Consider the following 21,843-nt stretch of genomic DNA (forward strand, 5'->3'; position numbering starts at 1 on the left):
GGGCAACTTGATAATGTGCCGATTGAGCAAAAATCTATCCAAAAGGAATAGTAGTTACGCCATCCAGAGATCAGTACTAGCATTACTAGAACCCAGAATCTAATATCAGAATACAATGTAGGTAAGAAGAATAGACATGCAAAGGTAGTAGAACTGCTTAAAACATGTCCAATTTAAAAAGTACTGTCTTTAAAGTTAAACATCTTTTTGAAATAAAGTTACAAAGGCTTATTTACCAAGGCCTGGACTTTCAGGATATTGATATACGAGTTGTCAATTTTCACACCTTAGCTGTGAATTCGCGGTAAAATCGCAGCCTCATGAATTTGAAAAATTGCTCATTTACCGGCTTTCCTTTGAAAGGTCAAAGATAATTTCAACTGGAGCTGATTTATGATAGAAACGTTCAATTACCTAGAAATACCTGGGGGGCATTAATACTTTTGGAGAAAGAGCGTTCTAATTATTTTTGTGTGTGCCTCAACTTTGAACAGCCATAATTTTGTCAAAAATGTCTTGTCCACTCCAGTTATTTATACACAGTTTTTTTCAACATTACACAAATAAACAGTAGTGCAAATTTCACCGAGATCTGACTATTCTACACCTTAAAATTGCAAGTACATGTACCTTTCAAGGCAGTCTGTTACGGTGGCGGAAATAGCAAATGCAAACAGTGTAATGTGCATTCAACGCTTTAATTGTATTTGCGACACCATATTGAATTACCTATTTCATGGGTAGACTGCTGTTCAATGTGTTTAATGCACAATGTGTTTTGTGATTGTTGCATGAAAAAGTACGAGAAAACTCAGATTAATTTTTTCTGATTCAGGGCTCGAGATTAATGGTGCCAACTAGCCAAAGACTACTAAAATAAAATTTTAGGTTTTGGCTACCATGTTTAGCATTCCTACTAGCCACTTTGGCTAGTGAAAAACTCAGAAAAGTTAACAGTTCCTTGATAGAAATTAATAAATCTGACTAGTGAAAAATCACTTGTGGCTCGTAAAATCTGACATGTCACTAGCCTATAAACCAGTGAGTTAAAAAGTTAGTCTTGATCGAGCCCTGTGATTACTGTTGGAGAAAACATGGCAGCGTGAACAAATACGATACACGTAGCGATGCCAGATTTTGCAATTGCATTTGGGATATCACGCTGCGTTTTCTCTGGATTCTGCGAAAATGGATAAAGACAGCTTCTTCGTGGGCTTTAGAAGGCTTAAACAAAAGCCATATATTTAGTAAATGCTTTCAAATTGTATTTGAAGATGAAATACGAAAACAATTTGCTGTATTTAACTAAAATTTCGCTCCACCTGCGTAGATATGATCGCATGTTGGAAAGCCAATTCATGTAACATCCCTGTCAATGTGAGGTCATATCAACCTCGGATTGCAGAGCGCTAATCATTAACACTGCAAAATGGCGCTCGTAGTAACCAATTTCATCTTTATTTTTTCTGCTCCTAAGCTAAAAGAAGCCCCCAATTTTCTCTTGCATTTGTGTTGACTTCATTGATATCTTTGAAAAGAGCGAGTTTTTAGGTATGGTTTATTCTTGACGTTTGAACAGTTCTACTACCTCAAGGTGGCTTACTACAGTTTTCATGTGAGCATTAGTTAATATACATGTACTGTGACTTCTTGCACCAGTCCATGTGGAAGAACTTTATTATTTTTATTGATGCCACACAAACAATCATGGTAGAAAAACAAACTTTATGTACTGCACATGGAAATGTAGTAGGCCACCAATACAAACATGCATGCAGTATCTATTTTAAATAAAAAGGTAAAAGATTTCCATACCTGAGAAACTGAGATCACTGAGCTGACTTTGTTTCAAGCTTAACAGCAATCATGCTCTTGGAACAATGCCAGAATCTGAAATGAAAGAAATAAAACAAATAATTAAGGATTGCTTATGATAATTTCTTATTATGTCAAGTTGCTCTACACTGACCTTAGATGATTATACCAGAGGGGGGAGGGGTTCTCTGTATTATTTTTTGGGTGGTGATGTGCAGCTGGGACTCTACAACCCTTACCTTTTTGCGGGCCCAAGAGAGGCCCGCAACCCTAATCTTGACAGTGACCAGCGGATTGCGTTTTACGCGTTCGCGCCACGTTAATAAAAGGCAAACAGAAAACGGAAGTTGAAAATTTTGTTCTTCCACTAAGAACGATCGGAATGCGAAAAATGTGTCAATCACGACAGTTTGTGGTAACACCGGAAGAGAAAAATCTGTTCTCCAAGAACGATTGTCACACAAGATCTAGGCTCCCATCACATGAAAGATTGCAAACATTACAATTTGCAGACTTGTATTACAGGTGTTGCTTTTGAGAAAATTTGCTCTGATTGTATCACACATAAACCACGGCAAAGCGAATGATTCCAACAACGGTTATTCTCGAGAAATTCATTATATTAACGTACACTGACAACATAGCGAGTTTATCGACCGAGGAAAATCACATCTCAATTCACACCACGTGCTCGTCTATACTTCAAAAAAACTGTCAATCAAAAAACAACGCTGACTGGTTCGCGGCCGGTTCGAGGCAATTAAGCGTGACGCGTTACTCGGAATAATTGTCTTTTGTCTAGTGATTTATCATTAATCGCGCCACGTTAATAAAAGGCGAGCACAACATAGCGAGTTTACCGACTGAGAAAAAAATAAAAATCACATCTCAATTCACACCGCGTGCTCGATTACACTTCCCAAAACGATAAAAACATGCATTCCTTGCTTGATGCGTTACTCGGGATGGGAATTGTCTTTTGTCCATTTTATCATTTATTTATCGACACTGCCATCTAAAATTATGCACTCTCGTACCAGTACCTTTTCTAAGTGCGTCAAGGCCCCCGCCACTAGTTTGTAACCCTATACTAGACTACTGTAGAATCCAAAAATCCCTACATCCCTATCCCAGACTTGCTTTTTTAAAACTGTATCACAATAATTGTCTTTAATGAAAAACAATCTGTCAACAACATTGCCACAATGATTTTATCTTCATTTAGGAAAGCCTAAATGTATTTCTCTTCCAATTCTATTAGAATTTTGGACTTCGGGATATGTTTATTTGGCTCTTAATAACCTAAAACTCAACCTCAAACCACTGATCACTTTCCTGGCAAATGATACCTTATTCTAGCCCAAAACTCTATGATTTCTATGCCCATATCCAAGACTAAACTGCTTCAAAACCATACCCTTCACAGCGGCACATACAGTACCTAAACAGCTCATATATGGGAGTAACCCACCCCTTACATGTACCTCCACGTCCCCCCAGGATTTCATTTGTATATCACTGTGGTTCGATTTTATGCAGGTTGGTACAATCTGGTCTTTTGTTTCTTATATACATCATCATAATATTACCATACAACAAAACAAGGAGGAATTGCCAAAGCTTTTGTATGCCACTGTCCAGATGGACAATAATTGTACAGTCGAAGCTCTCGTAAGCGAACACCCTCGGGAAGCGAAAAAAGTGTCCGTAACTGGAGCTGGCCGCTTATGCGAATGGTTCTCGTAAGCGGCCACTAGAGGTGTAGGGGATAAATGGCCACTTAAGGAAGCTTGCCCTGCTAACAATAACCGGACAGACGTGGATGACGACAAAACTAGCACTGAAATATGGTACTGTAATTACTTTAAAATCATTGTGACGAACGGCGATGTGCAGTTGATTGATAAACACAAGATACAGAGGTTGTTAATAGAATTTTCTTTCGCGTGTCCGCTTACGGGAGCTTAAAAACAAAGAAAAAGTCTAAGACTTAATCTCAGAAAGTGTCCGCGGCCGCTTACGGGAATGTCTGCTTACGAGAATGTAAAAATACAGAGTTTGTATGGGAGTTAAAACGGGATTTCAAACAAGGCGGCCGTAAGTAAAGAATTTTGTGACATGTCTGGCTACATCACAGGCTACCAAATTTACTCATGGCTCAGAGATGGTCAGCTGACAAATCACAAAAAATTCCACTGATAACTGACATTTCAGAAACCCTATCAGATCCCTTCACACTCCTACACACAAATTCCCAAAGGACCCCCCCCCCCCCAACGCACGCTATCCCCTACCCCCTTTGTAAACAGACAACAATTATGGCGGCCTCGAAAGACACTTCTCAAACATGGCAAGTTACCCTGGAAAACACTTAACAAGAGAAACAAACCCTTATTAACACAGTCAGCTCTCTAAATAAAGTAAATTTAGATCTAAATTTTCTTCATAAAAGCTTACCTGCACTCCGAGTTGCCAAACACGCGCCGACAGGGAACACTTCTTGCACATGGACACTTGAACACAGCTCTAGCCCTCCAGCTGTTGGTGAAATAACAGCGAATATAGAAAAATGACACGTAATGATAAATAGTAAATAATTTTTACGATTAAAGGATGACAACAGGAATAAGGAACCACGCTAAATTCCTAACCTTAGAGTAAGCGATTTAACGCAAGCGCCTCCAAGATGGCGGCAAAACTGTCCTTGCAAAGAATGCTGGGAACTTTCACAAAGCTCGCGCGCGCGACGCACGCGAGTTCGCGACCAGTGAAAGCGGACAGCTGTTTTCAGCCGATTTCAGTGCCGTATGTAGACCTGGTTATTTCAAAACATCATTCGCTCAAGGCGATCACGAAAGCGGCGATAAATGAGTTTTATGCCTGCATGAATTTTGTCAATTCTCTTGACCAAAATGGTCCAAAATCACTCCTTTAGGTCTTAAGTGAGTGCTCTAGAGGTTAAATATGGCAACCACTTTCAAAATCCACTGAAAATCTGCCAGTCAACAAGGGACAATATGCCCATCATTCCTCCTCACGTAAGTTGAAACCAAAATTGCCAAGACCCTTGTGGTCAGAAAGGTTGTGGTGATAAGCTTCTGATAATATGCAAAAATAGCGCTACGTCAAACTGCTCAAACTCACCTTTATGACACAAACTCAGTGACGAGATTGAGAATATTGCTGTAAGTGTGTAGTCACTGTGCTGAAGATGTCAAATAGCCTATCTTAACTTCCCTTAAATTTGATACTTTTATTGTCACAGTGATTGAGAAGACTCCAGTCGAAATTGAAAGGTGATGTCATGGCTAGAAATTCTAACAATTAATTGCGTTTGGTGAATTTTGAAGGAAGTTTACATTCAACCGATCGATGCAGGCTTATGCGGATTTTTTCATTTCGATTTGGGCTTCCTATAGAGCGGTACGGACAGAACGTTTGACCCAAGTTTTGATTCAAATTTAATTATTGGCGAAGTTGATTTCCGTTATAAGAAGACAGGAACCGATTTAGCTTTTGTAACTATTGGAGAATACGTATCTCACAGGACTTGCAAAGGTAGGTGTTTTGTTGTGTTCTGCTGAGAGTCTCATTTTCTCTCTGTATTGGTAATTCGTATAATTGTTCCTGTTCAGTTTTTGTATCCATGCCGTCTACTAAAGCGCACAAGAGTAAAGCTCGCCATATCACATCGTTTAGCATAATGTTAACCCTAACAAGACTGAATTAGGTTTAACAGGCAATGGTGCTTGAGTATTTGTAAAAACGTTTTCTAACTTGATCGCAACCTCAGTGGATTAATTTTGAAGCATTCCCCTTTGCCTGCCTGATCTCATAAAATATAAATGAAAAATTCAGACTTTTCGTTTCAGTAAAATTGATTAAAGCATGTGCCAAAGATGTCATAAATAAATCAGTGCGGTTTTTTTTTTTGTTTATCTTGCAGACAAAGTTCCTGTTGTTAACTGCCGCTGTTACTTTTGTATTCTTTCCACACGGCACAAGGGAAGCAACAACCTCGTTTCCAAGGTCTCTGGGAACGAGGCTGGGAAAGCGGTGAGTGCAAACTTACCTTATTATAGAAATATAACGAAGCATTTTAACAACGCGAACAAAATTTACGCGTAATAAAATTAACGCGAGTTTTCGAAAAGTTATGTTTACGTGCATTTAAGTACCGTGTTAAACATGCATAAAATTAACGAGAATTTTTAAAAAAAACATGTATCGTTAATTTCCTATAATAAAGTAATTTGGTTTGCACCTGGGCAACGGTTCTTACTCTCTTGAATAAATATGAAACATATTACAGTTAAGTTTTTTTTTTTACTTTTTATATAAAAAATAAGAACAGCATAGAGAAATTCTGTTAAAACGTTTGTTTGAGACCAAACTTTAAGATAGTCTCTAGCCCGTTCCAAATAGGACAAGAATTGCCATTACTGTGAACATTCAAATTCAGTACACTTTACCAAACACGGTAACGAAACACAACAAGCACTAATATTATCATCAAGACGATTTTTCCCCCGAAAATGTAATACAAACAAATGAACTAGTTTAACTTCAATTTCATTCTCTTCTTATTCTGACAGAATTGCTTGACATGAACAACTTAGATAAAATCATACAAACCATCTTTATCAGCCTCATTGTTGCCCGTTTCCTTATCAACACTTGTCGAGTTCCAAAAGCCATCAAGTTATGCAGAGAATGTTTGTACATCCTCGACAACACACCACTCATAAAAGAAGGGGAGAAATTAAAATTGCTTAACGAGGATATACATTGGACAATGATACTGGCGTACTGCCATATCTATGATTGGACAAATGCCATTAAATACGCTACAAAAATTCTCCACGTTTTCCGCGAATCTGGCAACAGCCTCAAAGAATGTAAAATACGCGTAGCACTAGCGACGTTGTATTTTCGTCAGAGTAAGTACAAAGACGTAAAAGAGCATAGCGAGAAAGCACTACTAATCAGTACAGAAATTGGTGACAAAAATGAAGAAGCTTTATGTTACGAAATCCTTGGGATGGTGTATCACTCAGTTGCACAATATCAGAAGGCGATAGAATATCATGTGAAAGCACATGCCATCAGGAAAGAAATTGGTGATAGAAATAAAGTGGCCTCCTCTTATGTAAATCTTGGAGCGGTGCTTAAATCACTTGGAGAATATGGGAAGGCAAAAGAATATCTTGAGGTGGCACTTGCGATCAAAAAAGAAATCGGCGACAGAAAAGGGGAAGCCAACTCTTACGGAAACCTTGGACACGTGTTTCAATATGTTGGTGAGTATGCCAAGGCAAAAGAAAATTACGACAAAGCAGTTGCGATCAGGAGAGAAATTGGTGACTTAGAGGGAGAAGGAGCTGTTTATGGAAACCTCGGGACTATGTTCCTTCTTCTTGGTAAATATGCCAAGGCTAACGAATACCTTGAAAAAGCACTTGCTCTCAGTAAAGAAATCGGTGACAAAAAAGGAGAAGCCATTGTTTACGCAAACCTTGGAGCTGTTTTTCAATCAATTGGTGACTACGAAAAAGCTAGAAAATATCTAGAGAAGGCGCTGACGATTAGTAAAGAAAATGGCCACAGAAACGGAGAAGCCGCAAATTATGGAAATCTTGGAATTCATTTTGAATTACTTGGTGAATATGTCGAGGCGGAAGAATATTACAAAAGGGCGCTATTAATTAGCGAAGAAATTGGAGACATAAAGAAACAATCTTCATTGCTTGGCAGACTTGGATGGGTTATGCTCCTAGCAGGAAAGAGTCAAGAAGCTCTGTCGTATCTCCTTCCAAGTATTCAAAAATGCGACGACTTGCGAGGTTTTCTACGAGACAACGATCTTAAGATATCTTTTTCTCACGAGCATGCTGATCCCTACACGGTACTCATTGCATTCTTCTGTTTCGCTGGAAATCCCAATAAAGCTCTGTACGTTTCAGAGCTTCTTCGGGCCAGAGCTCTGGCAGATTTAATGTCAGCTAAGTACTCCGTGGAGAATCAAATCTCAGCAAATCCTCGATCATGGGTTGGCATTGAAGGTCTCGTTGACAAAGAACTTAGTTATACTTGCCTATACTTCTCTTATTTTGATCACGTTATACTTTTTTGGATTCTCAAAGCAACAAGAATTGTGCATTTCCGAAAGGTGGACGGAAAAGAAACAACTGCTCACGAGGGATTGCTAGAAAATTTGGACGAATTTTTTGCTAACGAACGCTTCAGAAGTTTTGGCATTTTACCAGAGGAACATTGCGAAGGCCGATCTTTGAACGATATTCAACGAAAACCTTCTAAGGAAGATATCCTTGAATTATCGCGAATTGGAAATGATCATGGTAAAGATAGCCAAGCGAGCCTTAAAAGGAATCTTTCTCTGTGTCACAAATTGATCATCGCTCCTGTGGTGGACTTAATAGAGGGTCCTGAAATCATCATCGTTCCTGAACGGTCTTTGTACAACATTCCATTTGCCGCGTTACCTGATGAAAGTGGTAAATACTTATCAGAGACTTTCAGGATCCGCTTCGTTCCTTCTTTGACGACTCTCAAGCTCATTCAGGACAGCCCAGCAGACTATCACAATCAGACTGGTGCACTGATAGTTGGAAATCCTGATGTTGGTAGGGTGCACTACAAGGGACGTCTCAAATTCATTTCACGACTGCCTTGTGCAGAAAGCGAAGCGAACATGGTAGGAGAAAAGCTTGGTGTCAAGCCGTTCCTTGGACCGCAAGCAACAAAGCAAGCAGTACTTCAAGTGATCAATTCAGTGAGTCTGATACATTTTGCTGCACACGGTGATGCAGAAAGAGGAGAAATTGCCCTTGCTCCCGCTCTTCGTAATCCTAACAGGATCCCACGAGAAGAAGACTTCTTGTTGACAATGTCTGACATTTCAAAAGTTCAACTACGTGCTAAACTGGTAGTACTAAGCTGTTGTCACAGTGGTCGTGGACAGATCAGAGCCGAGGGAGTTGTTGGAATTGCTCGAGCATTCTTAGGATCTGGTGCGCGCTCAGTGTTAGTGGCATTGTGGGCCCTGGAAGACAGTGCCACAGAGCAGTTCATGAGTCGTTTCTACGAGCACCTTGTTGGTGGCGATAGCGCCAGTGAATCTCTTCACGAGGCCATGAAGTGGATGAGATGTAACGGCTATTCTGAAGTGAGACAGTGGGCACCTTTTATGCTGATTGGTGATAACGTGACATTTGATTTTGGAAAACAAAGTAAGTTCAAAAAAGGAAAGAATATATTTTTCCTTAATAGTAACAACCTTTTATTTATTGTTAAGAGTTGCTACTTATAGTAGAGCTTGTAAGTCTTAATATAACAACAGATTTATTAATACAGGTATCACTTTTTTCGCGAGAGTTAAATTTTCTATTTAGCGCTTTAATTGATGGAATTAAAAATTTCAAGTATCTTTTTGTGATACTGTTATAACTTTCTATGCCGAGTTAACGACGGACACTTAAATTAAATAAGTTTAGGGAAGTCCCCATTGTAATTTTCCGAAAGGTATATTGCAGGTCTTTTTAAATCCTTTTTTATTGTTCCATCTTTAGGTTTCCTTAGCGGTTGAGATTCAGTACAATCCCGATTCCTCGAACCTTCAAGGTAAAAAAAGTTGAGTTGAGTTGAGAAACGAAAATTAGTTCGAGAAATCGGGTTGAAATTACATTCGTTCGACTGAGCAAAGAGAATTAACGACTTTCGGTACAAGTTATTTAGAGGTTCAAGAAATCCAGGGTTCCACTGTACCAGAAATATGTATATGTTACAAAAAAACTGCGTTACTTTTGACACTGTGCGTGACATTGCTTGTGACATTTTGCATGTTAAGGTAATGGATTTTCCAAACAAGGATATTTATTTTTAGATCTATTACTTGTGTCACGTGACAAGAACTTTCGAGAAGGTTGTTTTTGTGTGAGGGATGCGACATGGTAAAGTCGATTAAAATGAACTTGATGTTGTGTTACCGAGAATCCTGATTTCTGTTATTTTGTAAACGACCGCTTCACTTAACCGAACCATTCGTAACAGTATATTTATGACAATTCATTGGATCTTGTTAATATAACGAAGAGATTTTGTGGTAGCATAATTTCTAATGGAGGGATAATTTGCTTGTTTGTATGTTTATTTATTTCTCATGTCTTTTTTTTCTCTTTTAGATGACTTGACCAGCGCAGCATCAAGTGAAAACTAAACCACAAAACCGATTTGACTCAACTGAGAGACTAATTCTTGTAAACATTATAATTATAACTTGATCATTGACTTTGCTTGCTGTATTTTACTGAATTAAGTTAAAACGATTCGAGCGAAAATGATATCAGGCGAAATGTAAGGAGGAGCATTTTTTTTAAGTTTTGTTAAATGTGTAGTAAAAGAAACACAATAATAGTAGGTGCTCCAAAATAAAGGCAAAAAAACAAGAGAAAAATTGTTGTGTCATCTCTTGCAGCTTAAGTCTCAATACCCAGTATTTAGGGTCGGAGCTAGACAGACAAAATTTATAACAAACTCACTCTTATAACTGTGTAGACGTCGATACGATATCTACCAATCAACAAAAGCCAAATTTGAGACCAATTACAGGTTCGTAGCAAGGCCCGTAGGCCCGGGCCTGCAAATCTTTCAACCCACTCGTATATATTGTATCCAGGCTGAAACGCTTTCAAGATGAAATAGAAAGCAATTTGTAAATTTCGCAGCAACCCTTTCGTGACGAGATCAAGGCTTATCTAGCAAGTGAAAACTTGGGAGCGTTCTTAACTAGCCAGGTGACAGACAATCTCACAGTGGCCTGCGCCGTAAGAAACAAGAGCGTTTATTTTGGAATGAGTAAAAACTAGCCTGCGTAGCTGGCGGTATTGTTGGGTTTTAAAGCGCCCACAAGCAAGCGGCGCAGCCGTGAGTGGCTTGGGCGCTTTAAAACCCAACAATACCGTCAGCTAAGCAGACTACGAGAGTCTTGATCCAAAAAAGAACTTCCTCGGCGGACCTCCACCGCCCCTATCCCACCTCAAAAAGCGGCCCTTACTGGCCGATTGACCATGCCTACAGCTATTCAAAAAGCTGGCCACGCCCCTCTGCCAAAAATGCCAAGAGTCAGTCACGTGGTCAGAAAAACCTCAAAAGGGAATGTGCGTCATCTTTTGTTGTTTCCGCCTTCCCCCTTGTTTCCGCCTTCCCGCAGTGAAGGACCTTGGAAAAGCAAGGGAAGGATTATCATAAACTGATAAAATATTGTGTCAGAAACAAGATTCTGTGTCGTGACTTGAATTAATGCGAAGAAAATTAAAACACAGGGGAAAGTGAAATATTTAAGACAAAGTGTAGCAATGACAGATCATATAATAAGCAAAAATAGCACTACGTCAAACTGCTCAAACTCACCTGAATGACACAAACTCAGTGACGAGGTTAAGATATGGACTCGAGGAGATTGCCGTATAAGTGTGTAGTCACTGTACTGAAGATGTAAAAAAGCCTATCTTAACTTTCCTTAAAATAAATTTAATAATTTTATTGTCACAGTGTATTGAAAAGACTCCAGTCGAAATTGAAAGATGATCTCATAGTTGGAAATTTAATAATCACTTGAATTGCGTCATTCTTAGTTTTGAAGGGAGTTCACATTTTTAATTTAAAAGACACAGGCTAACGTGGATTTTGTCATTTTGATTTGGACTTCTCATAGAGCGGTACGTACAGAAATTTTTACCCAAGTTTTGATCCAAAGTAATTGGCGAAGTTAATTTCCGTTACAAGAAGACATGACCCGATTTAGCGTTTGAAACTATTAGAAATACGTATCTCGCAGGACCTTGCAAAGGTAGGTGTTTTATAATGTTCCACTGAGAGTCTGTCATTAATTTTCTCTCAGTATTGGTGGTAATTTGCATAATCGTTCCTGTTCAGTTTGTGTATTAATTCTGTCTACTAATTCTGTCTACTAAAGCATACAAGAGTAAAGGTCGCCATAACATATAGTTTGGTATAATTTAGACCCTACAGAGACTGGGTTTAGTTTAACAGGCAATTGTGTTACAATATTTGTAAAGGAATTTTCTGAAACTGCCTCGGTGGATTAATTTTAAAGAATTCTCCATTGCTTGCCTGATCCCATAAAGTATAAATGAGGAATTTAGACTTCTCGTTTCAGTAAAATTGATTAAAACGTGGGCTAAAGATGTCATAAATAAACCGGTGCGATTTTTTTGGTTATCTTGCAGACAAAGTTCCTGTTGCTAACTGCCGCTGTTACTTTTGTATTCTTTCCACACGGCACAAGGGAAGTGGTGAGTACAAACTTAATTTGATTTGCATCTAGGCAAGGGTTCATACTACTCTTTAGTAAATCTGAGTAATATTATACTTAAGTTTGTTATGATTTACTTTTTAAGAAATAAGAGTAAGACCTCTAATAGGTAATCAATAACGATGTTAGACTATGAATAATAGTTTCGCGCTAAAATGACATTTTGATTGGTAAAAATTTCACTATCTGGAGGTAAGAAATCGCATGAATGTCAAATGCCCGCGCCTGTCATTTTGCAAAGGAAGAACAAGACTGATTTTCTTATGACCTCGTGAGTTAAGCCAAATATGTTCTAAAATTCTGACAAATTACAGAGACTCAAAACCAATTCAGATTTCGTTCCTCGATACAGTTGTATATTAGGAAGATTCCAGTCGAAATTGAAAGCTAGGTAAGAAGTGTCCAATACATGCCCCTTCGTGATTTTGAAGTGATCCCTGTTTTGGAAACGCGTATCTTGCTGTCAGTTGTAGTTTTCCACACGATACACATTTCACAGTAAATCAAGGTCACAATCGTAGTTTACATGGTTACCTCGCAAATAAAGTCTATAAAGGACTCATGCAAGACTGAAAAGGTAGCAATTTACTAATCCTCATTATTTGTTGCTGTTGAACGAGACAATATTATTTAAATAATAAGGTAATATACATAGGCGTACGGGCACCTTCGATACTGGGGGGGCGGAGACCTTACTGCCCGAAAAAAAAAATTGGCATGGGTTGAAAGCCGAATAAAAAGGCCTATATAATATGCAAAACAAAACGTGCATTAAAATAGTTGTGGAAAAGCCTTGCCTGCTTGCTTAAAGGAAACGATAGTTCTTTAATTAATTTCGTGGCATTGCCCGAAGGTGTCAATGCACTGAATCCTTTTTCTTCAGAAATATTTTATTTATTCACCCTAGTTCAGCGAAAATTAAAGTATTTTGAGGAAGCCAATTTACATTGTTTTCCCCCCACTTGCAAGTTACACAAAAGCGTGTGAAACCATAGGGGATGAATCGGTCGAAAGTTTTAAGCTTGCCCTGAGAACTTAACATTTGAGAAAAGCATCAGTTTTATCACATTTGTAACAGCTTTGTTTCAAGGTCTTACACTGGGTCCACCGCGCGCAAACGCTCAAGCTATAGAAAAGCTGATTGCAACTGAATCAAACTGAGGGGTCACGCAGAATTTGCAAGGAAAATCGAACATGATTATACCAATTTGCAAGAGGAAAGGAAAGCAGATGCATGAGAAATTTAGACTTTTCAACGACAACGTTCGGTATATTTTCAATACTTTTTCTGCTGATGTAGTTAGTTTTGAACGTGATATTGAGATTTGTCGGCTTATTTTCTATTTTTTCCTAGGCTTGTTGCCCGAATTCTAAGCATTTTGCCCGAAAATTTTCGGCACTGGGGGGGCTGCAGCCCCCCTCGCCCCCCCCGCCTCGTACGCCTATGGTAATATAAATGGTAGTCCTTTCTCACGATTAAAGACGAACAATTATTGAGGCCGAGTACGTGCCAGTCCTGATTTCACTTTCTGACGATTTAAGATTTTGGAAGTAGAAAAATCGAGGAAGAAATTACGTGTCGTTTTAGTATAAAATTCAAGAGTCCTTAAGGTGAAATGATAATCTTGTATGATAAACTTGATACTTCTCTGAGAGGACCTGTTGGTCCAGTCATCTTATTTCCCTACATCAACAACACAAGACGAAAGAAAGGTTCGAAAGCTGATAACATACTGAGTCATAATTACATTGTTACGACATGCGCAGACAGTACAGAAATTGTGTTTCGTGACTTGAATAATTGATGAGTATGACTGACAGCAACGTGCAAAGTGAGACGAAAATTCATGTTTTGCTGACGGAGATTTATTTGAATTTTATTTACCATTTTGTCTTTTTATAAAGCAAGAAGAACAGCAAGTTTTAGAACACATGTTTTGGCCACAATTGGTTGAAAAAAGTGTGTTTCTAATTTATAGCACTACTTAAAAACGGGAATTTTACACGTATATGAAAAACACACTTCCACAAGTGTAAAACTGGCGAGATTTCAATTAAAACTTGTGAGAGGCCAGAAAATTGAGGTAAATTAAATGTAAAAAAATATGTTTGCCTTCAGTAGAAAAATCTTCATTGTTGTTGGCATTTGTCGGTTTGTCTTTAGTTTGACTTTGCTAAATATACTCACGTGACGGAAGTAAATCTGTGCGGAAGGTGGCTAACTTCCAATTTTAAATTTAGCTCTTGCTAACAGTTAACCATACGTTACCTTTTTGTGAATTATGTTTTGTCAATACGAACTGACGCGGCGAACACAACAATCCTGGAGATGACTTTTAGTCGAAAACATTTGGTTTTAATAAAGTTTTAAACTTTTGTACAGATCGTTTTGAAAACGTTTTCAAAACGATAATAATTAAAATTATTATTACATGACGTCTCAGGAAAAAGATACCATATAGATTCTTATAATAATGCTGTGAATAATTGAAATATTGGTTAACAAATCGTGATGACTAATTGTTTTCCGTGCTTGAGTAAAAGACGTTCCTGCAGAATGATTGGGAAATAATTATTCCCCGCCTACAAACTGCAATAACTGAAAAATGCTCTTATTTACAGCAGATGGCATCCTCAGAGACCTAGGGGCAGTTAGTGGGGGGCGACGGGCGGCTTATCGGGACGACGGGATTTTAGGGCGAAAGTTTACAAGAGCGTAACAGCCCCTGGGCACTTTGTCTTACCGAACCAGTTCCAGAAGCGTTTGAACTCCTTCCTCCTGATTGGCCAGAAAAATATTTTTCTGGCCAATCAGCGAGGAGAACCGGCCAAGAGACTGATGTCTTCTTACACGAAGTAGTTTTCTCCTTCGATCGACGAAGTTGCTTGGCCCTTGCAACGGAGAACGGAGAGATAATTCTTGTGAACCGTTTCAGAAAAAAATTCAACGAAGCGTACGAAATCGCCAACTGAAAGCCAGGCGCAAGGAAACAAATACCCATCCCCAAATTTTCACGGCAGCCTTTTTGAAGGTATGGTGAAGTTTTCTAGCTAAAACACGATACAGTATGTGGTCCTTGGTCCGTGAGGTCCTTGGTCCGCGACTTTTTCGAATATGATTTAATATTTCCTCGATAACTAAACTTCGGCAAAAAGTGAATGTTTCCAATGATTTTTTGACTATTCTACTTTGGTATGTCAAATTTTCAGCTTTCGTACTGTCGGTTACGGTGCGAAATTCACGCTTGTCAACAGACAGGTAAATTTGCCTTTCTTGAAATTTCAACTTTTCGCGGGTCCGTGAATTACATGGTCGCGTTTGAATGAATGAATGAATAACTTTATTATCGTGTCTAAAAATGTTTAGCTGAGGGGAAAAGTCCCCTCTACTAATTGTGGACACCTGACTAAGAAAAAACTTTAAAAAACTTAAACCTATCATTGTACAGCTATTACAATTAAGAATTTAAAGTTAAAATAAGTTAAAAAAGAAGCTATTTACATAATAAAAACGGGTAAAAAAAAGTAAATCTATTTATGTGATAAAAAAGACTATATACATGGCTAGCTATTTACATAATAAAAACGGGTAAAAAAGTAAATCTATTTATGTGATAAAAAAGGCTATATACATGGCTAGTATTAATAGTCACAGAGGCGGCAATTGCAACGTTCATTGTTTAAAAAGTTATTGAAGTCACGTTTCCGAATCGTTTTTTTAAATGTCTTAAGTGACTGGCATTTTCTTTCATCCGTCGTCAGGTGGCCCCAGAGCTTCGGCCCCAGGTATCTAATGGAATGCTTTCCGTACGTTACTGTAGTGAAGCGGGGCATCGAAAAGTCTGATTGCCTCAGCTGGTAGGACGACTGATGAGGCTTAAATAGCTGACGGATCGGATTTGGACTAAGCCCATTTTTAACCTTATACATCAGTATGCATATATCTTGCAATCGCCTGTTTTTTAAAGTAGGTAGTTCTGCCCTCTTTAGTAAAACTTCGTAGCTTGATCGATCATCTTTAAAAACTGCTCTTAATCCTCTTTCCTGTATCCTCTCCAATCTACGTGTATCACTTGCACGACAGAAATGCCAGACTAGATGACAAAATATTAAGTGAGGTAGGATAGCTGCTTTATAAAGCTAGTGCATAGATAAAACGCAACGGGAAAACGTGTTTTTTTGGAGAACAGGTTAATAGATCAACTGATTTCAGCAACTCTGAAGAGATTTGCTGCAGAGTTGCAAATTTTCGATTTAGCGACTAATAAAAGTTATAAACAATTTTCGCATATGGGTCCTTGGTCCGTGACCTTTTACTGTGAACAAAAAAATTGTTTTAAAACAACGATAATTCAGTAAAATTATAAGCACCGGGTGCACACATTGGTGCTACGGCATTTATCCTCGCGTCAAATGTTTCAAAATTAATTTGGAAAGTTCTAAAGAGAAGAAATAAAGACGCGGGTTTGTGTCGGAGACTTCTGTCTGAAAGAAATCTGAAGAATACACGGGTTGTTTTATACTCGCACCTCACAACGACTTCCAACAAGACTGAAGCTTAAAAATGTCAAAAATAGTAAAGAATAGATTAAATATTGCTAAAATGTTGTATCTTTTTAAAAAATTATCGCGATTCACAGTAAATTTCAGGCTGTTTACGTGACTCGCGGAAAAAGGACCACATTTGCGGACCAAGGACCTGCGAGCACGGTCACTGTTTTTTTAATTACACGAAAAAGAAAAATTTCAGCCCATCGGGCTTTGATTCAGGTAAGATATTTAAGTTTATAACTTTTACTCGCGGACCAAGGACCACATACGGTACACGACTTCCACTTTCAATTGCAACGTTAGTTGCTTGTCAAGTAAACAATGTTACATAATTTTTTTTTCGATCGTTGAAAGACTTCTGAAACTTTCCATGATTTGAGAAGCTTCGTTGCACGGGTCACGCAACTATGTCGATCGAACGTGGGAACGATCGGCGAGCTGCGCTGCTCACACTTTGCTTCTTGCTTTCGCGTCGAACTGAATCACAAACTGGCCCATTTTCGCATCCTAGTATTAAATATGTGACGATGGATTACAATACAGCTTCTGTTTTCTGTTGCGATTTTTTTTTCTTCGCTGTATGATGATCATTGGGTGAGGTCGATTGTTGCAGACTGTGTGGGTTTGTTCTTATGGACAAGCGAAGAAAACGAAATGTAGTTGGAAAACACCTGGGTTATTAAATTCTAACTGATTAGATTTTAAATTTAACAGTGTGTTGTAACAGTTTCCTTTTTGAGTGAGCTGTCATATTAGTTATCACTAAAGTACAGATGAAATTATATTCTAGCGAGGGGAAGTGGATTATTTTGTAGCGGTGAAAGTTTTGCTCTCTAAAATCGAAAAAGCTGCTCACCAACCGTTGTTAATGTAAAATGACTTCATTCAAGTGGAATTAAAGGCCCCGAAGATCTTCAAAAGGCGAGTATTCATTTCCTTTATCGGCAAAATCGAGTGTTTACCGTTCGTAGTTTGTCGTTGTTTGTGTATTTCGCAATGATTTTCACGCCACTTCGGTAAACTACACCGGTTAACAGACTCCATTTACGAGTTAAACTGCTTTTTCATAGGCGTACGAGGCGGGGGGGCGGGGAGGCGAGGGGGGGCTGCAGCCCCCCCAGTGCCGAAATTTTTCGGGCAAAATGCTTAGAATTCGGGCAACAAGCCTGGAGAAAAATAGAAAATAAGCCGACACTTCTCAACATTACATTCAAAATGAATTACATCAAAAGAAAAAGTATTGGAAATATAGCGAACTTTGTGGTTCAAAAGTCCAAATTTCTCATTCATTTGCTTTCGTTTCCTCTCGCAATTTGCTATAATCACGTTCAAGATTTCTTGCAAATTCAGCGTGGCCCCTCAGTTTGATTCAGTCGCAATCAGCTTTTCCATAGCTTGAGCGTTTGCGCGCGGTGGATCCAGCTTTGATCTTTTTGACTCAAATATTAAGCCTTAGGACTAGCTCAAAACTTTCAACGAAATGTTTTAACCCATTCATCCCTGGGTGTTTCACACGCTTTTGTATAACTTTCAAGTGGGGGAAAAGCAATACAAATTGGCTCCCCAAAAATACTTTAAGTTTTGTTGAACTAGAGCGAATGAATAAAATATTCCCGAAGAAAAAGGATTCAGTGCATTGACACCTTCGGGCAACGCCACGAAACTAATTTAAGAACTATCGTTTCCTTTATAAAAATAGCCAAGGTTTGTACACGACTATTTCAATGCACGTTTTGTTGTCCATTTGATATTCCTCTTTATTCTGCTTTCAATGCATGTTATTTTTTTTCGGGCAATAAGGTCTCCGCCCTCCCAGGTCCGAAGGTGCCCGTACGTTTAACTTCAATTTCATTCTCTTCTTATTCTGACAGGAGTGCTTGACATGAACAACATGAAAGAAAATTTACAAACCATCTTTATCGGCGGCATTGTTGCCCATTTCCTTACCAACACCGGTCGAGTTCATAAAGCCATCGAGTTATGGAAAGAATGTTTTTTCATCCTCGACAAACACGGTAACGAAATACAACAAGTACTAATGTTATCATCAAGACGATTTTTCCCAGTTAATCTAATTCAAACAAACGGACTAGTTTAACTTCAATTTCATTCTCTTCTTATTCTGACAGGAGAGCTTGACATGAACAACATGAAAGAAATTTTTCCAACCATTTTTATCGGCCTCATTGTTGCCCATTTCCTTATCAACACCGGTCGAGTTTATAAAGCCATCGAGTTATGCAAAGAATGTTTGTTCATCCTCGACAACTCACCACTAATAACAGAAGAGAAGAAGTGCAAAATGCTTTACAGGGAGATATACTGTGCAGTGTTACGGGCGTATTGGCTTATCGATGATCACCCAAATATAATAAAATACGCTACAAAAATTCTTCACATTCTCCCGGAATGCGGCGGTGACAGGTTCGCAGAATTCGAATGTTCCTTAACCCGAATACTAGCGGATTCGTATCTTAGTCAGAGTAAGTACGTAGAAGCAAAAGAACACAGTAAGAAAGCACTACTAATCAGTACAGAAATTGGTGACAAAAATGAAGAAGCTTCCTGTTACGGCATCCTTGGGACGGTGTATCAGTCAGTTGGAGAATATGAGAAGGCGAAAAAACATCACATGAAAGCACTTGCCATCAGAAAAGAAATTGGCGACAGAGATGGAATAGCCTCCTGTTACGGAAACCTTGGAGCGGTGTTTGGATGTGTTGGCGAATATGACAAGGCGAAGGAATATCACGAAAAAGCACTTGCGATTAAAAAGGAAACTGGGGACAGAAACGGAGAAGCCTGTTGTTATCGTAACCTTGGAACTGTGTTTCATTCTTTTGGTGAATACGAGAAGGCGAAAGAATATTACGAGAAAGCACTTACGATTGAAAAAGAAATTGGTGACAAAAAAGCAGAAGCCTCCTCTTACGGAAACCTTGGAACCGTCCTTACATCACTTGGAGAATATGAGAAGGCGAAAGAGTATCTTGAGGTAGCACTTGCGATCAAAAAAGAAATCGGCGACAGAGAAGGAGAAGCCTTTTGTTACGGACAACTTGGAAAAGTGTTTCATACTGTTGGGGAGTATGTCGAGGCTAAAGAATATTACGTAAAAGCAGTTACGATCAGAAGAGAAATTGATGACAAAAGAGGAGAAGTAGCTGTTTGTACAGAACTCGGGAGTTTGTTCATCTGTCTTGGTAAATATGCCAAGGCTGACGAATATCTTCAGAAAGCACTTAATCTCAGTAAAGAAATTGGTGACAAAGGAGGAGAAGCCAGTGTTTACGGAAACCTTGGAACTCTGTTTCAATCAATTGGTGACAACGAGAAAGCTAGAGAATATCTAGAGAAGTCACTTACGATCAATAAAAAAATTGGCAACAGAAACGGAGAAGCCTCAGATTATGGAAATCTTGGAGCTCTTTTTGGATTTGTTGGTGAATATGTCGAGGCGGAAGAATATTATAAGAGGGCGCTTGCAATATGCGAAGAGATTGGAGACGTTAAGAAACAATTTACGTTTCTTTGCAATCTTGGATTGGTTATGCTTCAAGCAGGAAAGACTCAGGATGTTTTGTCTTATCTCCTTCCAAGTATTCAAAAATGCGAGGACTTGCGAGGTTCTCTCCGGGACAACGATCAATTTAAGATATCTTTTTCTCACGAACATGCTAATCCCTACCGGGTACTCACTGTATTCTTCTGTACCGCTGGAAATCCTAAAAAAGCTCTGTACGTTTCAGAGCTTCGTCGGGCCAGAGCTCTGGCAGATTTAATGTCAGCTCAGTACTCCGTGGAGAATCCAATCTCAGCTCATCCTCTATCATGGGTTGGCATTGAAAGTATCATGGACAAAGAACTTAGTTGTACTTGCCTGTACTTCTCTTATATTAATCACGTTATACTTTTGTGGATTCTTAAAGCAAGAAGAATCGTGCATTTCCGAAAGGTAGATGGAAAAGAAATCATTGATCGTGAGGGATTCATCAAAAGTTTGGATGAATTTTTCTCTGAAGAGCCCTTCAGAAATTTTGACATTTTACCGGAGGAACATTGTGAAGACCGATCTTTGAACGATATTGAACGGAAACCTTGTGAGGAAGATATCCGTGAAGCGTCGCGAATTCGAGATGATGTCAAAGATAACATAGATAGCCCCAAACGCAATCTTTCTCTGTGTCACAAATTGATCATCGCTCCTGTGGCGGACTTACTAGAGGGTCCTGAAATCATCATTGTTCCTGAACAGTCTTTATACAACATTCCATTTGCCGCGTTACCTGACGAAAGTGGAAAATACTTATCAGAGTCTTTAAGGATCCGCTTCGTTCCTTCTTTGACGACTCTCAGGCTCATTCAGGACAGTCCAAGAGACTATCACAGTCAGACTGGTGCACTGATAGTGGGAAATCCTAATGTTGGTAGGGTGCGCTACAAGGGACGGCTTAAAAACATTTCGCGACTGCCTTGTGCAGAAAGCGAAGCAAACATGATAGGAGAGAAGATTGGTGTTAAGCCGTTGCTGGGAAAGGAAGCAACTAAGCAAGCAGTACTTCAAGTGATCAATTCAGTGAGCCTGATACATTTCGCTGCACACGGTGATGCAGAAAGAGGAGAGATTGCCCTTTCCCCTATTCGTTCTTCTAACAGGATCCCACGAGAAGAAGACTTTCTTTTGACAATGTCTGATATTTCAAAAGTTCATCTGCGTGCTAAACTGGTAGTACTAAGCTGTTGTCACAGTGGACGTGGACAGATAAGAGCCGAGGGAGTTGTTGGAATCGCACGAGCATTCTTAGGATCTGGTGCACGCTCAGTGTTGGTGGCACTGTGGGCTCTAGAAGACAGTGCAACAGAGCAGTTCATGAGTCGTTTCTACGAGCACCTTGTTGATGGGGATAGCGCCAGTGAATCTCTTCACGAGGCCATGAAGTGGATGAGATGTAACGGCTATTCTGAAGTGAGACAGTGGGCACCTTTTATGTTGATTGGCGATAACGTGACACTTGATTTTGGAAAAACAAAGTAAGTTTCAAAAAAGAGAAAAATGTATTTTTCCTTACAAGTAACAATCCGTTATTTATTTTTTAGAGTTGCTACTTATGTAGTAGAGCTTG

At 39.0% G+C, this 21,843-nt stretch overlaps 3 protein-coding genes and 1 long non-coding RNA gene across 12 annotated transcripts in view; 3 read left to right on the forward strand and 1 right to left on the reverse strand.

Annotated features, from left to right (window-relative positions):
* Nucleotides 1-21,843, reverse strand: part of LOC144638894 (uncharacterized) — a 57,482-nt gene that overhangs the window by 1,853 nt on the left and 33,786 nt on the right. The window lies entirely within an intron of this gene.
* The window catches only part of LOC144638809 (uncharacterized), an 83,764-nt gene continuing 67,034 nt past the window's right edge, over nucleotides 5,114-21,843 (forward strand). For 2 of the 5 annotated variants that reach the window (XM_078498070.1, XM_078498075.1), the window contains exons 1-2: nucleotides 11,545-11,683; nucleotides 12,084-12,149. The gene's annotated coding sequence lies outside the window, so the exon portion shown is untranslated. Of the gene's footprint in view, nucleotides 5,374-11,544; nucleotides 11,684-12,083; nucleotides 12,150-18,591; nucleotides 19,008-21,843 lie in introns of those variants that run through there. The other 3 variants (XR_013568014.1, XM_078498074.1, XM_078498072.1) reach the window with 3 other exon arrangements.
* On the forward strand, nucleotides 6,470-10,272 carry LOC144638820 (uncharacterized). Of its 2 annotated transcripts, XM_078498097.1 has the most exons (3): nucleotides 6,470-9,065; nucleotides 9,405-9,456; nucleotides 10,017-10,272. In XM_078498097.1, the coding sequence occupies exons 1-2, from the start codon at nucleotides 6,611-6,613 to the stop codon at nucleotides 9,419-9,421; spliced, it is 2,472 nt and encodes an 823-aa protein (XP_078354223.1). In that variant the 5' UTR covers nucleotides 6,470-6,610; the 3' UTR covers nucleotides 9,422-9,456; nucleotides 10,017-10,272. The 2 variants fall into 2 exon arrangements, with proteins under 2 accessions (XP_078354223.1, XP_078354222.1); XM_078498096.1 differs by lacking the exon at nucleotides 9,405-9,456.
* The window catches only part of LOC144638821 (tetratricopeptide repeat protein 28-like), a 52,043-nt gene continuing 49,382 nt past the window's right edge, over nucleotides 19,183-21,843 (forward strand). For all 4 annotated transcript variants that reach the window (XM_078498098.1, XM_078498102.1, XM_078498101.1 and 1 more), the window contains exon 1: nucleotides 19,183-21,751. In XM_078498098.1, coding sequence (XP_078354224.1) covers nucleotides 19,353-21,751 — 2,399 coding nt within the window. In that variant the 5' untranslated portion in view covers nucleotides 19,183-19,352. The remainder of the gene's footprint in view (nucleotides 21,752-21,843) is intronic.

Source organism: Oculina patagonica, chromosome 14 (genome assembly GCF_052425735.1).
Source record: "Oculina patagonica isolate OP01 chromosome 14, crgOcupat, whole genome shotgun sequence".
Taxonomy (NCBI): domain Eukaryota; kingdom Metazoa; phylum Cnidaria; class Anthozoa; order Scleractinia; family Oculinidae; genus Oculina; species Oculina patagonica.

What these genes read in the sequence shown, in the direction of transcription:
- LOC144638820 (XM_078498096.1), top strand. Translation starts at nt 6,611, where the DNA reads ATGATACTGGCGTACTGCCATATCTATGATTGGACAAATGCCATTAAA. An exon ending in ATTTGATTTTGGAAAACAAA is followed by an intron (nt 9,066 to 10,016) that starts GTAAGTTCAAAA and finishes TTTCTCTTTTAG; the next exon opens with ATGACTTGACCAGCGCAGCA.